The sequence below is a fragment of the Gymnogyps californianus genome, chromosome 2, assembly GCF_018139145.2.
Source record: "Gymnogyps californianus isolate 813 chromosome 2, ASM1813914v2, whole genome shotgun sequence".
Lineage (NCBI taxonomy): Eukaryota > Metazoa > Chordata > Aves > Accipitriformes > Cathartidae > Gymnogyps > Gymnogyps californianus.
Window position 1 is genome coordinate 150013285 of NC_059472.1, and position 16505 is coordinate 150029789.

General features: G+C 39.6%; 1 protein-coding gene across 3 annotated transcripts; it reads left to right on the forward strand.

Annotated features, from left to right (window-relative positions):
• The first annotated feature begins 585 nt into the window (after positions 1-585).
• Positions 586-16266, forward strand: RAB18 (RAB18, member RAS oncogene family). 3 transcript variants are annotated; one of them, XM_050892641.1, is made up of 7 exons: positions 605-729; positions 3404-3459; positions 9311-9372; positions 11352-11424; positions 13243-13361; positions 13439-13505; positions 14995-16266. In XM_050892641.1, the coding sequence occupies exons 1-7, from the start codon at positions 662-664 to the stop codon at positions 15174-15176; spliced, it is 627 nt and encodes a 208-aa protein (XP_050748598.1). In that variant the 5' UTR covers positions 605-661; the 3' UTR covers positions 15177-16266. The 3 variants fall into 3 exon arrangements, with proteins under 3 accessions (XP_050748600.1, XP_050748599.1, XP_050748598.1); XM_050892642.1 differs by lacking the exon at positions 13439-13505 and having other exon boundaries at positions 590-729; positions 14995-15153; XM_050892643.1 differs by lacking the exons at positions 11352-11424; positions 13243-13361 and having other exon boundaries at positions 586-729.
• The last annotated feature ends 239 nt before the right edge of the window (positions 16267-16505 follow it).

The window sequence follows — 16505 nt, forward strand, 5'->3', positions numbered from 1 at the left end:
GGGTGGGTTGGGATCAAACGAACCCATTTTTTTGGTGGTGGGTTCCTGACTAGCTGTTCTTCACCTCGAGAGGTGGCTGCTTGCTCTGCTGCAGCACAGGGAGCTGGCTGGCTACCATTGTGCGGCTCAAGCTTTCTCCTTCCCCTCTGCAATTTCATCCGGTTTCTTTTCTCCACCGATCCCGATTCCTGACGGCAACAGAAACTGAAAACCCAAGGCCAGTCTCCTCGCACCCTCCCCTCTCCTCCCCAGCGGACACCAGCCAGGAGCGGACTTCACCGCCCGACCGAGGCGGCGCGGAACCGGGCTGCGTGTCCCTCCCCGCCCGGGCCCCTCACAGCTCCGCGCCCTGCCGCGCACGGGCCCACCGACAACACCCCACTGCGCACGCGCGCACTGACAGCACGGGCGGACCCTTCCCCGCCCACCTCGGCTCCCGTCCCTCTGCGCATGCGCCACCGCGGGTGGGGGCGGGGGTGTTTTTCTCCCTCTCCCCCGGCCGCTGGCACACCTGAGGCGCCCGAGGCGCATGCGCGGGGCAGGCGGCGAGGGGGCGAGTGAAAAGAGGCGGTGGGGCGCGCAGGCGCAGGCGGTGCCGCTGCAGCCTGGGCAGGGAGCGTCCGTCGGGGTCGGGCCGGGCCGGGCCGGGCGCGCTGACGGGATGGACGAGGACGTGCTGACTACCCTGAAGATCCTCATCATCGGCGAGAGCGGCGTCGGCAAGTCCAGGTGAGGGGGCGCCCGCCTCCCCCAGCCTCTCCTGCCACGATGCGAGGCACCGGTCGGGCCCGGCCTGGTCCCCCGCGGCGCCGCGTTGGACAACCCCACCTCTGCCTCAGCGGCCGCCCGGCCTGGGCGCGGCCTGCCCTCAGGAGGGCTAGGGCCCGCGGGGGAGCTTCCCCCCCCTCTTCTCGGCCAGCCCTCCTGCAGGCGAGAGGCTGCCCCTGCGTGGGGCTCCCTGCCTCTTCCGCAGCCCTCCCCCAGCCGCCGGCCCCGCGGCGGGAAGGGGAGAGCTGGTGTTTGCCTGACCCAGTTGGAAACTGAGACGAAGCAGAGCTCTGCCGGCCTGGCCAGGGGGATCTGGGCCTCCCTCTGTCCTGTGCAGCCTTGTGTCGTGTGCAGATGGGTGCGCTTGTACATCTCCATAGCGCTTTGGGGTTAATCTGGTCCATTGTATGTAAATGTAGAGTGACAAGTGAACCAGCACTGGGTGTAGGGGGGGGAACAGGGGCATACAAGGTAGGCAGTGAAGTAGTTCTACCACTGATTCTTCTGCTGACTAATTGTACTCTTTCTCAAGTACTTTGAGGTTGATTTCCTCCACCCCCTCCCCTTTTCATGGCATTTGTCTAAGCTACCTTTTTTTGTCTTTTAGTATTTTTTTTTCTTTAGCTTTTTTTGTTAGTGCTATAGATCTTAATAAAGGAAGTGGGATATAAATGCAGGAGGGCATCTGGGAATGTACCACACTAGTCATGTTAGATTAGATGTTTTTATGGCAGTAATCTCAGTCTTCTGCCATGACCCTAAGTAACATATAAGTTGCTAATTAGAGAAAAAACCCTTATTTATTAGAAATCTGTCAGTCAGTCCTTTGAGTTAGCTACTGAATTGATAGTCTAGTACAGTAGGCCTCTAGTGACAGACATGATCTGAGCAAATTTCCTTTAGTTGAGGTCGTGTCTTTTATATGTGGCCATACGGAAGAATTTTTCCTGAGACAGATAGTATGCATGATGTTTTTGTATACTTACTTATATGCTTATTTCTTCATGTCAGAAAAGTTGTTAAAAAGAGACTTTATGTAGAGGAAATAGAATTGCTATGAAACGATAACACTACAGTTGTTCAGGTACAGGAACTTAATATTGAACTATTCCTGAATTTGTGTCACTTACCTATTACTTGACTAGGAAAGGTCAAATGTTAAACTTGTATTAGCATGGTGTAGTAAGTGGTTAGAGTCCTGACTTCTGAACCAAATGCTGTCTTAAACCTGGTCCCTGTGAGTGTGCTGTACTTTGTAGAAGAGGATATCTGCATGTGAAAGAAAGGTGGGGACAGTAGAAGTTGGCTGGGCTTAGCACTCCAGACTTCTAGACTGATGTTTTTATTCTAATGCCAGTATGAAGGTTCCATGTTTTGTCTGAGTCAAACTAGTTTTGGTTGTAACTAAAAATAGCTGCTCTTAAATAGCATCCTAATACAACCGTCTGAAGGTACCAGTAAAAGCCTATGTGCTATCATTTTTTTTTAAATTTTAATTATTCTTTGGTAAATAAAGCTACCATTTGTTTTTGGGGTTCTGCAGTAAGGAAAAAAAGGTTGGTCTATGGTTAACTCCAGAGTTGTCACCCAGCCTTATTGAAGTAAAGGAATTTCAGTAGTCACTTTTCTGTCAATGCAGGACTGTATCCAAATGCTAAAAAGGACTTGGCTGCTAAACTCACATGCAAAAAGAGAAGGGAGGAAGAAAAAACGGGGGGGGGGGGAGGGGGGAGACCAAAAAATAAATAGTGCTTTGTTTTGTTTCTCTAGCCTGGAAATGAATAGAAGCTGTCAGTTATAGCAAACAGCTGCCTGCCACATGGTAATATACACTTGCCACAGATGCATAAGACTGGTGATTTTAAAAACTGTATGCTGAGAATCTTTGTCTCTTGACAAAATATTTACATTTGGCACAAGTACAGCGGCATTATGGGCACTTCTTCGAGGGACCCTGCTACTATAGTGTGATGTGCTGGTAAATCTTAGCTGTAGCTGTTCTTCTATTGGTAGCAAACATATCCATCAGGATATGGGGAAATGTTATGTGTGTAAGTTATATGCAAAAAGATACAAAATTTTAAAACAATGGTGAGCTAATTGTACTCTTAAGCTTCTGCATCTTTATTTCTGATGGGTGTAGCCCTTACTGTTCCGCTGTGTGCCCAGCTCAAAGAGTTATTTCTGGCATGAAATGCTGAGTTGGAATTTTCTTCTCAAGCTTACAGAAATACTATGTGAGGCAATATGAAACCCAAAAAAATTTTACTTTTGTACTGAATTCTGGAAGAACAAAAATAGAATAAGATAGAAGTAAAATGCTTTGAGAAGCAGACCATGTGACTGTTCAGGCAACTGATTTGACAGCTTGTGTGGTACTTTGTTTTCAAAGAGATGTACTCGGTAATAGATATAGAGAAGAGACCTGGGTTCTTCTAGCAGAGCATGTCTACTGTATTATTTTCATGTTCCCTTCTTTGTTTTTTGTAGGAGAGAAATTATGGAAAAATGAGATGCATTTTTATTTAGCTATGTGATCTTGCTGTTGCTTTCAGACTTGTAATTTATAGGCTTCCGGCAAGCTACAGATATGCTGCAATAATAGTAACTCTTATTTTTCTTCCCTCCCTATCAGCCTTCTGCTGCGGTTCACAGATGATACATTCGACCCGGAACTTGCAGCAACGATTGGTAAGTATGTGCTGATGCTACCTTAGAAAAATTTATACCAGCTTCAGTACAAAATTGTAGTTTGTTCAGACTTGCCTGACCGGTAGTGAAGTTCAGACATGTCTGCTTCTCTGTAAGGAAAGAATGATGTGGATGCAGTTTTAGCATGCAGTGCTCATTGGTGTAGAGTGTTGACTGTACTGGCCTGTAGTTGTCCCCTTGATGCAAAAATACGTTCTTGGCTGGGAAAACAGATATAAATGTCACCCTTCACCATGAAGATGGAAGTCATAGGTATGGGCAGTGAAAAGCTAGTGGAACAACCTGCAGTTCATTGTTTGCCAGCATTTCAGGCTAAAATAGAAATGTAAGAGCTACTGTTATGTCTCCTACTGATTTATCTGTGCAAGATAGCTATCAAATTGTTTGAATAGTAATATTGCTGTCCAGAACTTGTGTTCTATGTAATATGATACTTGGTGGCTATCTTAAGATGACTTAAGACTCCCTTTAGTAGGGGATGTTAGCTCTTGCAGCTCCTGACAATATACTAGAGTGTACTGGTCTCTGTGTGGCTTCTGCTTTTCCTCTGTAGGGAGGAAATTGCAATGTGGCTTTTTCTCTCCTACTTAGTAATCAGTTCCTTGGCAGCTAGACTCTTGAGAAAAATGGAAGAGAGCCAAGAATCTAGAGCTGCTGGGGAAAAAAGCAGTGATGTGTCATTGCTATGTTGGTATGATACCTACCAACAATGAAGTCAGTTGTGCTGGAGGAGAGTGACCCAGAATGCAGGATATACTATGTAGATGGCTGTCAAAGGAAGCAAAATGAAACTTCGAAGAATGTGATGCAGCTGTATGCCAAATTAATAACTGAAGTAATGGAAAATAGAGATGACTTTTCCACACAATGCTTTTCAATTGCATTTTTTACTTTCTCTGTAGGAAGAGTTCTGGCTAAGGATTTGTATCAAATTTTTTCTTTGAGATCAGCTGTTGGTGAACAAAGCCAGCTCTGTCTGATTGGTTAAGAAGTCAATAAGTTGATCTATTTTTCATTAATGTTAATAAGATACAGAAGTACTGTTTCAGGTAAAGCACTGAGCAGGCGAGGGGAGGAACATGGCCTGGTTTTGTTCATTTCATTGCTTGTAAAAAATGAACTTATGCAAGTAGCCCTACCTCAGTTCATGAGGGAAGATAGGGTGGAAGGAAACAGGAATGGAACAGACCAGATGATGAAGATGGCAATCTTGTATTCTAATCTAAATAGTTTTGGCACTGTATATACTTCAAATCGTGTTACTTTCTTGGTATGTCAACCATGTGGGCCAGGAAGTCACTGTGGAATAGCTACTTTAGCTTTCATGATGTTTTGGATACCAATAGACTAGTTCGGTCTCAGTGTGGGCATCTTTATTGGTTTTTTGTTTGTTTTTTTTCTTAATGATGATTTTTTTTCATTCTTAGTTCGTACGTAATACTCTTCACCAATGTCAAAAACTGACATCAGTGCACTATTTGAGAAACTAAGGAATTATTTCCTGAAGTAATTCTTCCTCTTTGGGATTTGTCAAAATGCACAACAGCATGTGTGGTAGCTAATTGTTGGCTGTTAAATAGCAGCAACTCAAGGTTTTCTACTGGCAGGTCCTACCCTGCTCTGTTCCTGATGTGGAAAAGGAGGAAGAGTACTCAATGTGAGCATTACTTCAAATAGGGTTTGAGTTCTGAAACAGATATACTAATCTGGAATGAACATGATCATTTGGCAGGAAAAGGAAGTTTCTGGAGACTGAGCGAATGCTGGCCTAGATAGCCCTAGCTGTTAGGCCCCTCTAGCTGATGTTTGTAGTAGTATTGTGCAGTAGAGCTACTGTGATTCCAACTGTGGAAGTCCTGTAGCATGGTGTGTGGAGCACTCATGTGAGATAGCAGGTTCTTTTCTTTTAATTTTTTTTTCCACTTAACTGGAAGGGGAACAGAATCTGAGGTGTTCCTATTTGTTTGGTTGTTTTGGTTTTTTTTTTTTAACTACTAGGCTGTGGCATTGGCATTTTTCTGGTGACTGTATTGCTAAGAAGCAACATGTCAGCTTTAAATTCAGGATTTGTTGTTCATAAAGTACTTGGAGTGAATTCTTAGAGATAACCGTTTCCCACTGCATGAAGACAGATCCTAGATGCCAAATTCAGGTACTCACAAGATGGTGAAATGCCAAAATGCTTTGTGACTCTCAACCTGGATTTCTTTTTGTGCTGATTAAACACTATTTTGTTTTGAGTTTGGGGACAGAAGAGGCTTTTAAACAATTTTAAGGCTTTCCTTTTGAGACTGCAGAGTATGGTGCTTTTCCAAAATGAATGGATTGACTACAAATAATGTCACCTTTCAATGTCATCTACATACTGACTGCTGAACTGGTTAAAGTGACTGTATCTTTTTTTATTTGGATTAGAAAGTGAAGAGATAACATGCTATATGTTTAAAAAAAAAAACCAAAACAAACAACAACTGCACACAAAACCACAACACTGGGGAAAGCCTTGGCTGCAGCACAACTGGTCCCTTGCAATGACCTGTTGAGATGTACCATATCTTTGTAGCTTGCACAAACCTACTGGGTGCAATTTAAATGAAACCCTAAACTATTGGTTTGTGTGGGTTTTTTCTTCAGAATTTTGTAAAACTCCTGTGGTATTCTCAGAAGAATAAGCTGCCTTGGGCAAATATTTTGACTTCAGTAGCTTCAGTTGGATTAACTATGTTTTATTCAACCTGGCAGATCACCTGTCCTCCTTGCATTCTCTTGAAGCTAACTTGTTCACTGGGCTTCATCACATGGATCTTATCAGACTGTATATATACACACACTATATATACCCCAGTATTTTCTGTTGTCCTTACTGCTCATGCTTGTCTTTACTTGCTTGCTCTTTGTATGAGAGATTCTAGGTAAGTGTTCAGTGCAATCCCTGTTTCATGAGTGAAGTAATGTATTGCACAGATCTGGTGTCTCAACTTTTTAGCCTTCCTTGCACTTGTTGAACAGCTTAGAGTTGGAGGACTCCTTGTCAGTTACCTACAACACAAATAATACACTCTAGCTGATTTTGCACTTCCTGTAAATACAGCATGGCATACTGGCCTAAATGCAAGAGCAGCATGAAGGTGACAGAGCTGTTCCTTGCAGACTGTAAGTCCATAGTATGTTAGTGTGTAGCGCTGAGGCAGTAGGTGTCAACACACAGGAGTACAGTCTAGTAGTGCTGTCTTGTTTCTGGCTGCCTTCCAAGGCATGGTGGAAAGCACTGTCAGCTTTCTGTTGTCAAGGGTAGAAACATCACTCTTGCAAGCTCAGAACTGACACCTGTCAAATGTCTGTATTTCACTGAAGTATTTAGGGAACATAAGTACCCTGTTTGTTCAATTTAAGAAGATTTTCTTGAGCCCTGCATTTTTTCTACTTGTCCTCTTTTATGGCAGATTGATAATCAAAAACCTAGTTATTTAAAAGATTTCTTTTTGTTAACTGGCTTTTGTATGTGAGCTCCCTCATTTACTAGAATTATATTTGCCACTTGATCACTTTAAAGGATGTATTTTGGTGTGCTATTAGTTCATTTTCATACTTTTGCTTTTCAATAATCAGTCTATAACACATGGGGTTTATTCACTATTTTAGTTTCTTAATTTACTTGCATTGCTCATGCAGAATTTAAAGCATTATCTTTTAAGCCAGCAGCAAGGCTAACATAAAGGTGTATATGCATTTTCCATTAAATGAAAATTGCAGAACTGTGCAGGCACAAGATACTGAATCTGTTTACTGAATGGGAGAAGGATATTGTGGCTTCAAAATACACCTAATAGGTTTGTCCTAAGGGAAAACAGTTTTCCTTCTTGAGACTACTATGACATATTTTGATATGTTACGTTAAGTACCTGATAGACTTGTAATATCTAAGATACAGGTTTTGATGTCAGACTAATGGATAAAAGAATGGGCTGTGAGCTGTTGGACATCCTGGCTGAGCAATGGTGATTTTTACAGTTTAAGGAAAGAAATATGCAATTACAGTGGAAGAAGAGATTCTATTAGTCTAAAAGTTACTGCTGAGTGCTGAAAAATTGGCAGGACAGGATGTTCTTGAGGATCAATTTGAGTCAACTTGCTAGCATAGCAGTCTTCTATGAACTAGGTAAAGTTCTAAGAACTGGTGTTTAAAACAAAGTTAATAGTGACTATTCTTTTCTGTGAACATAACTCTAGAATCAAGTGCCATCCATGCGCCTGGCACAGAGCATTATATTACTGCTGAGTTAGGGACTAAGAGTCTTAGTCCCTGAAAAAACAGAGTTCTGTTCAGTTACTGCAAAAGTTAATGTACTTTGGCAAAATTTTGCTTGAAATAAAGAGTATGGGCTTCTTCCAGTGCAGAATGTAGTCTGAAAATCACTTGACACTTCAGGGAACACTGATGAGCTGAAGCTGTGAAATAGTGGAATAAAAATTGTATTTTTTTAAATAAAGCTTTTAAACCTCAGTTGCAGTGAAGTCGTAAATCTGCTTGCAATGTGCAGTTTCTTAAGCATCCTATATACCCTCAGTGACTTTAAGTTGAACGTATTTTGCCAGCTGTTTGCACTTGGTTGTAATCTGCATGGCCTTGGGAATATAAGTGCAGCACACTTATCATGAGGCCCTACTTAAATGTTTTGTGTTAGAATAGTTAAACTAGAAATTTTTATTCTTGTAGCAAGTACGATGACTACCATTTTAAGTCAAAGTGCAAAAAGTTTGCTGTTACACTTGAAAGTTGTTCATATAAAGGTATCAGCTTTCCACACTACTGCTTTATTTCAGGGCTGCTGCTTGGTGAGGGGTGAGAGTCACTCCAAAATAATTGTAACATACTTCCAGTTACTTGCTATTGGTAAACTAAGGATTAAATTACAGCAAAATGGATCATAATACAGCCTCTCAAACTGATGTGTGTTGCTATATCCATTAATTTGCACAGTCATTAACATCTTGTCCTCCTTGGCTTGAGTTTTGTGCAGCTTGTCTTTGGGCAAGTGATAGGCTGCTAGTTTCTGTGTAGTTAAAAAAAAAAAAAAAGGGAGTGGGGGTGGGAATTGTCAGATATTGAGGTAGATGACTTATCGACAGCAGAACTGTTACCATGTTGTCTGTTTTTGTCTTAGTCACTGAGTGTGGTATTGGTGAGTCCCTGATGTTGCTGGAATCCGTGTAAGAGAGATACTGCGTGTTCAAATCATTCAAAGCTTATTTGGCATGTTTGTTAGAGGAATTACTGTCATCTAACATTATTTCTCACAGGATAGCAGTCATGTAGTAGATGAGTCTCTGTCTATATTGGTTTACCTCCACATGATCACCTTGATGGGACTTGGTCAGATTGTTGGAGATAGGGAAACAGAGCAAATAGCTACCTGAATGCAGCTTCCTTCTTTATTTTGAAAGTATGTCATTCCTCAAGACCACAAACGTACTCAAGGAGAACACATGTATGAGTAATGAGTAGAAAGTTAATCCATTTGAATTACGAACTTGAATATTTGTCCTGGAATATGTACTTTAATAGAGGAAATGTAGTATTCGCCTTACTTCCATAAAATATTTTGAGTCAATGGCTTAAAAGGCCCTTAGGCTTTTGCAAAAGCCTGTCAGCAACAAAACCTTGAGTTTCGAGCAAGGTTCATATAATAGCTAATGAAACTTACTCTTCCTGCTCCTGTCAAAACACAACTTGTTTTTTGAGTTTGATTTTTTTTCTTTTCTCTTTACTTTCTCTTCTAAAAATAGCTGTAGTATGTTTGAAGAACTGAAATATTTTTTTCTCCTCTAGGTGTGGACTTCAAGGTGAAAACTATTTCAGTTGATGGAAACAAAGCTAAACTGGCAATATGGGTAAGTCTCTCCTAAGTTCTTAATGTGTTCCTTTGCTTTAGGAATAGTGATGGCTTGTATAATGTACAGTTTGTATAGAATCCTTTTCTATTTAATATGAAGGTGATTTGGAGGAGTGGGAGGTTAATACTGAACCATTCAGAAGGTGAAATGAACTGTGGGACAACTGGCTAATGGGGCAATTCTGTTGCCTATGAGCTTCTTCTGCAGAACTGATTCCAGGTCTGGTTAGGATAGGAGTAGAGAAAAGGAGGAATAAAATGGTACTAAATCAATTGCACTTTAAAACAGTCAATGTAGCCATTCCTAGATTTTTTTTTTTTTAATGAGTAATTCATTGTTCAACTTCTAAAGAGTTAGCCCTCACTAATCTGAGACTTCCCTGTATGCATCGTTCTTGTCTATACTTGACAGGCTTTAAAAGGGTGCACTTCTTAACCTAAACGTTTTAGGCAAAATTTAGTAGTGTATTAATAGGTTAAGAATTGCTGTTGCATGCTCAATTTATGCTCAAATGTTACCTCTCAAAACAATTTTTGGCCTAAAAATTTTGTAGCCCTCATACAAAGACTTTATAGGCTTGAGGTTAGTGTTATTTGTAGCAGATGCAGCTGAAAGAGGGAGAGGCAGTGTTTGTAATCTTAGTCTTAGTGTTCAACATCTACTCTAGTTAAAAGTAGAACTTCTAAATTCATGGCAAGTGAAGAAAGAAGTACTTCCAAGCTTTTTCTTCCATTCTGCAAACCAGCCTCCACACTTGTGTGACTTGAAGCACCTTTTGAATATTCAGACCCAGTTGTGACTTGTAGCAAGCAAGAAGACCACCTTGTTTCTCATATAAGCAAGATACTTGACCTTTACTTCCTTGGGAAATAGTAGTGGAACATGAAATATATATTGCAGTACTTCTGTTGCTTTGAGGGCATTTCATATCTCGACTAACAAACAGGACTTATGTCTTAGTGTGACAATAGTAATCATCACTAAAATAAATGGGTTTGACAAGGAAAATAACTGCAACAACTTGACAGACAAATAGACATATAGGAGGAAAACCAGACTGATAGCAGAATGATGAGTGATCACGGGATGGAAAATACTACATAGGACTAACTTGGTGTTCATCTTCTTTCATATTGGTGAATATGAAGAAATAATTCTGAGGTAAACTGGAAAAGAAAAGCTTGTAAAGGAATATCATGGCACAAACCCAGTTTGAGATGTGTGGGATGGTCTGAGTGACTTGTAGAATGTTGGAAGTCCACTTCAGTTATACAGGTTCTTTGCAAGGGAACCATTTTGAATCCACAGTGTTTCATGCCTGCTTCTAACCTGGGGTGACTTGGATGAAGTTATTTAAATCTTCTGTGCATCAAGTTTGCAATGAGCGTGCACTATAACTTAATCTCTGATAAGAAAACAGCATTCTAATATTTGATTTTTTGCAGAGCTGTTGACACTTTAAATTTGAGGATGTAAATTCAATTTTACTTAAAACCAGAAAAACTTCTGACTTACTTCTGCTTCTGCTCTGTCATAGCATGTTAAATGCATTTACCCTGGCACTGAGTCGAATTTAATTGGACCAAGGTGACTGAAGTGAGGGAACTAGTTTTGTTGCCATGGGTTTTGATGCTTGTTACAAGATCTTAGTTAGTACTGCAGCTATGCTTCTTTCTTGCTGGTTGCTGCCGTACTAGTTGCAGAAGAAATGCTTCTGCAGAAATGGCTATCTTATTGCTATATAGTCCAATTATTTACTGCACCTAACAGTTTAAAGGTGTTTCCCAGGACAGACTACATAAAATCTTGAAGTTCATGTGCGGTAAAACAGCAGGGGAGGGTATAAACTCACTTAATCTGGTAGTTGAATATACTTTGAACCTTATTTTGTGTGTTCATTAGAAGCAGAATACCTGAGAGCTAAACTAGATTCTGCTCAAATTTTGAATAATGGAACTTTCTGAATGGCTTTTTAGGATACTGCAGGTCAGGAGCGGTTCAGAACATTGACACCCAGTTACTATAGAGGTGCACAAGGTGTTATCCTAGGTAAGTATAGGTTTGCATGCTGTTTTGAATAAGTTGGTGGTTTTCTCATGCATTGGAGTTATACAAACTGATATATAACCTTTCTATAATATCTAACTGATATTAAAAATCATTGTATCTGTGTTAACTCATATATTAAAGGATCTTGAATTTGATGTCTGACCTCTTTCTCATGTAGACCCCTCTCACTGGCCTGAGAACCACTGATTTTTGCATTAGATGAAAAGTTACTGCTACTTGAAGGGATAGCTTGGAGCTGTCCCTGTGCTGCCAGGAATTTGCCTTTTATTTACTATTTTTGTTTTTTGCCTGTGCTTACTAAGGCCAAAGTCAAAAAAAAAAAAAAGATTTTTCTCTTCTCAGTGTATTCTTTCTGTATCAGTATGTATACAGCTTTCTCTTTTTCTTCTCCCTGTTCCTTTTTCCTAATGAAATTAATATAAACAGTGTGGAGTCTGGCTGGGATTTTTTGCTATTTGTGTCTCCATACTGATGGGATGTTACACAGTAGAATCACTTAGAAAAGACTAGCTGGGAGCATAAAAAGCATCAATCTGTGCGGGAGAAACCCAGGCCAAAACCCATAATTGCAACTTCACAGTGAAGTCTCTTTTGTTTTTCTTTTGTATATGGAAACCTCTTAACTAGGCACAGAGCTTCAAAGTTCTGCTTCTCCACTGCTAGAAGTGAGGAGCTAACTAAAGTAAGGGCAGGGAAGTAAGTTTCATTTTTTTTTTTTGAAGTTGCGTCTGACTTGAGAGATTCTTGGTAAGATGTTGTGTCCAGTTAAATTGCTTAACTTGGAATAACCTCTGTCATGAGACTTCTGGTAGGTTTTGTTTTGTATGTACTGTTTCCCAAGTCTGAGTTGCATTATCTTCCTGGTATAGGAAGATGCTGTCAAGGCATGTCTTGTCAAGTCACTTAGTTGCTGGCACTGAACCTGCCACTTACTGTTGAAAGCTGTAAAAGTAAGCAAGCACTGTTTGGGAGCTAGAAAGTTCTGCTGTTGAGATCTGCGCTCTCATTTTATTTAATGATCTCCTGACTTATTTCTTTGTTAAACGACTTCCTAAAAATAAGGTTGTTCATGCAAGCTAAGCTATAGATTTGATTGAAACCAACTGTTTATGCCTGTCTGCACATGGGATGTGAGAATGAAGGAAGAAAATACTTTCATAGCTTGAAATGGTAGCTATTAGATAGTTGCTGGGTAGTGGATTTTAGGTTTACCAAAGTCTGCTTTTTGTCTGCCTGTTCGCTCCTAGCATGGCTTATTACTTATATCCCACACAAATGCTAAATAGTTTGAAACACTAAAATGCTGAAAATTCAGTAGCTCACTGGTATTTGTGAGGATTTGGTGATCAGTCTACTTCTTAGCTAAATCAGTAGCATAGCAGTGGTGTTAAACAAGTCTTAATTATCACTAATTAAGTCAGTGCAGAAGGTCATGCCATCCTCTTTGCATATCTTTTGTGTAGTGATGTTAAGTATCCTACATCAGGGGTCTGTAAGTGTAGAATACTTTGGAGAATGATAGCCTCTAGCCTGTAAGCTAGGATGTCTCAAGATAAATTAGTCTGAGAACAGTAGATGACTGATTCTTAGAGTTGCTCTGCATTAGTATCATCAGTGATTTGTGCTGGTGGATGTTCAACTTTTTTTCCAATTATTATCTTGCTGTAGTAAGTAAATTGGAATCCTTGGGACTCCTTCAGTTTTCTAATTCAAAAAGCCGTCATTTTTCTCCTTTTGTGACATAAACTGTATTTCTTGGAAAAATATTGTGGAAATAATATTGCTAATATCTTTCAGTTTATGATGTCACGAGAAGAGATACTTTTGTCAAGCTGGATAACTGGTTAAATGAACTGGAAACATACTGCACAAGGAATGACATAGTGAAAATGCTAGTTGGAAACAAGATTGATAAGGTAAATCGAATTCAACTGCAGTAAGTAATCTGTTGGTGTATTTTGTTAGTAACACATATTAATGCTATGTCTTATAGGAAAACCGTGAAGTTGACAGAAATGAAGGTCTCAAATTTGCAAGAAAACATTCCATGTTGTTCATAGGTATGTTATAGATATTTGCAGGGATCTTACTTGATTTTTGTTACATAATGAAAAATACCACTTCTGTAGGACTGATAGTCTTTATATGTACAATCCAATTAATGATATTTCTGAGCTGCAGTAGGTACAAAGATAATAGGTATTCCCATTTTTTTAAAATTGTCCCTAAATATGTCCAGATATCTATTCTAACTGTGGACGAGTATACTGAAATTCATAAGGATTAAGGGTGGAATACAGGCTCTACTGTAGTCTGACAAAACCTGTTTTAGGTTTGGGGTTTTGTCTGATTTCTTTTCCCAGCCAACTTGCTAAACTAATAACAGAAGCAAAATGAAAGAGGGAGAACTTGTACTGGTGGCTGGTACTTGACAGAATTCCATATTAGAACTGGGATGTAAAAATAGGTAGGAATATAATTAACTTATAACTGGTGGGTGGGATTGAATAATGACATAATCATGACTGGAGCAAATATGTTGGTCTCATCTTGCTGCAAAATGAGATGGGTCTTGTAGGCAAAGCCTTGTAATGATAAAGTGGGTGGTGAAGTGATTCTTTATGCATAAGTTTATTACATGTTTCATTTAAGGATCAGCAGGGATTACTTTATAGGATGACTCCAGTAGCAAAGCAGTTCATTGACATGTCCTGTGCTTAGACTTATGTTCCTTGTCTCTGACTAATGATGTATCTTTGTCTAGTACCTTGCTGTGTTTCTTTTTGGCTACAGTGTCAGATGTGGAAATAGAAGTTCAAAGTTGAGGCACAAGCTGTAAAATGCATGGAAGATGAAAAGAAACATGAAAATTGAACTATAACTAAATACATATATCTGCATGCTAGACATGCTAAGTATCTGCATGGCTGTGTAGAGCAGGGCCAGCCCTAGTGGGACTGAACAGTTTCAGATGGTATCCGTTGCTCTCATAATATACCCTGTGAGCAAATTTCTTGGCCTTAGCCAAAGTAAGGCTCCTGAGTGAAATTCCCTAGAATTCTGCTAATTGCAGAAGAAATGAGATCCCTTATTGCTTTTTATCAGATGAGTTGTATTGTGGAGACTGACCCAGAATCCTACAGTATGGATCCTTGCTTCTTATGGTATGGTGGTACTGCAGTTCTGACTAATGTACAGAACTGAAATACAGAACAACAACGAGGTTTATCAGACATCTTAAGTTAGTAGAACCCTCCTTTCTTCTTACTGAGGTGCTTTCCACAGAAAAACAAATCTAAGCTATAGCTGTCTCCATATATTCTAGTGATATTCAACTTGGAAGCTCTTCTATTAAGAGTCTTTTGAGGTGCTGCCTTATGTGGCGACAGAAATCTGCATACCTGCTAATTTTGGCACTGCTATGTTATTATAGAATATATTGTAGAATTTGTAAGTCTAGATTGTAGGTTGAGACTTAACTGGAAGAGAAATACTAAACAAGTTACTGGAAGCTGTGCTAACACTTGACTTCTTATGTCTCTCCTCCAGAGGCAAGTGCAAAAACATGCGATGGTGTACAGTGTGCCTTTGAAGAACTTGTTGAAAAAATCATTCAGACTCCTGGACTGTGGGAGAGTGAGAACCAAAACAGAGGTGTAAAGTTATCAAACAAGGAAGAAGGATATGGAGGAGGAGGAGGAGCATGTGGTGGATATTGTTCTATGTTATAAACTTTGGGAAGCTTATTCTTTGCATATTTAAACAGATAGTGACATCTTTCTGTACATAAGTTCATTAAATGCTATTTTTAGGGACCTTGCAGTTTGCACATATTTGTTTTGTATCATGGCAGTAAACACTTGTAGGAAAAATGTTCTGCAGCTTTCCTGATTTGAAAATGTTATGGTAAGCATGCCCAATTTGCAATCTTCAGGTTTTTATAAGTAGCATAAATAATGTGCAAGAACAAATGCACTAAAAATTTTATGACTGTATACATTCATCATGTAACTATTCTAAACAAATCCATATAACAAACACATTACTGCATTGTCTGCTCTTTGTCTTATTTTTAAATACTCTTGAAATTATAGAACTATATAGTGTGCACAGATCTTGAAAACAGTGTGAGCTATAAATGTTACATTTCATCTCTTCTAGTAAATGCTTTTTTTATGGTATTAAACGGCAAGATCCTACAGTTCTTAGACAAATCTGCTAAATTTTCGTCTTTCAGCAGAGCTGTCTAAAATACAAATTGGCACAGGCCATAGGTGGTATCAGCACCTTCTTGAAGAGATGCTTTGAAAGCTTCCTTTGCAAAGCTGGGGGATGCCCTTTTTTCTTTTTAATCATCACTTCAGTTGATGGCTTAACTGGAGTTTTAATCCTGTGATATTTATATACTGAATTTGTGGTACTCTTGCACTCTAAGTTTTTATGATGCGGTCTACTCTAGACTTGCTGTAGAAAGTCTTCATTATTGGCAAGGGGTCTGAATGACATCTTTGTTCTTTCATTGTGAATCAGTTTGCCACACTTCAGTACGGATGCCTAGTTTTCCTAAATGTTTGTAATATAACTTTATCTCAAACTGTAGCTCACTGTGGCTGTGAAGATCTCTATCACATGTCTGCTTTGTGCGGCTACTTGTTCAGAAATAAAACTTCCTGTCACAGACACTAAATGGGAAGCTATAGGGCTTCTTGATCTCTATGGAAAAATACTATTACAATGACTATTCACTTGAACTTACTGTATCAAAGCTAATGGTTTGTTTCAGAAGACTTGTATAGACTAATAAATTTTTTTTCCACAGTATTCAACTTTTCTAACCTCTTCCTATTGTAGAGTTGTATATTTTCTAGCGCATACAGTTTAAACAAGGTCACTTCTTACAGACAAATGATTTCTGAAGGACAAGACAAGGATGCTGTGTTGTTGTGGTTTTTTTTTAAATAATCACTATAGTGCAATTGGTAACTGAACTATTGAGCAGTTTCTTGTAAATATAGTGAATGACAGTACCTTTTCTTACTGCAAGGTTTTGTGTAAATGTC

What these genes read in the sequence shown, in the direction of transcription:
- RAB18 (XM_050892641.1), top strand. Translation starts at nt 662, where the DNA reads ATGGACGAGGACGTGCTGACTACCCTGAAGATCCTCATCATCGGCGAG. An exon ending in TTGGAAACAAGATTGATAAG is followed by an intron (nt 13,362 to 13,438) that starts GTAAATCGAATT and finishes TATGTCTTATAG; the next exon opens with GAAAACCGTGAAGTTGACAG. An exon ending in ACATTCCATGTTGTTCATAG is followed by an intron (nt 13,506 to 14,994) that starts GTATGTTATAGA and finishes TCTCTCCTCCAG; the next exon opens with AGGCAAGTGCAAAAACATGC.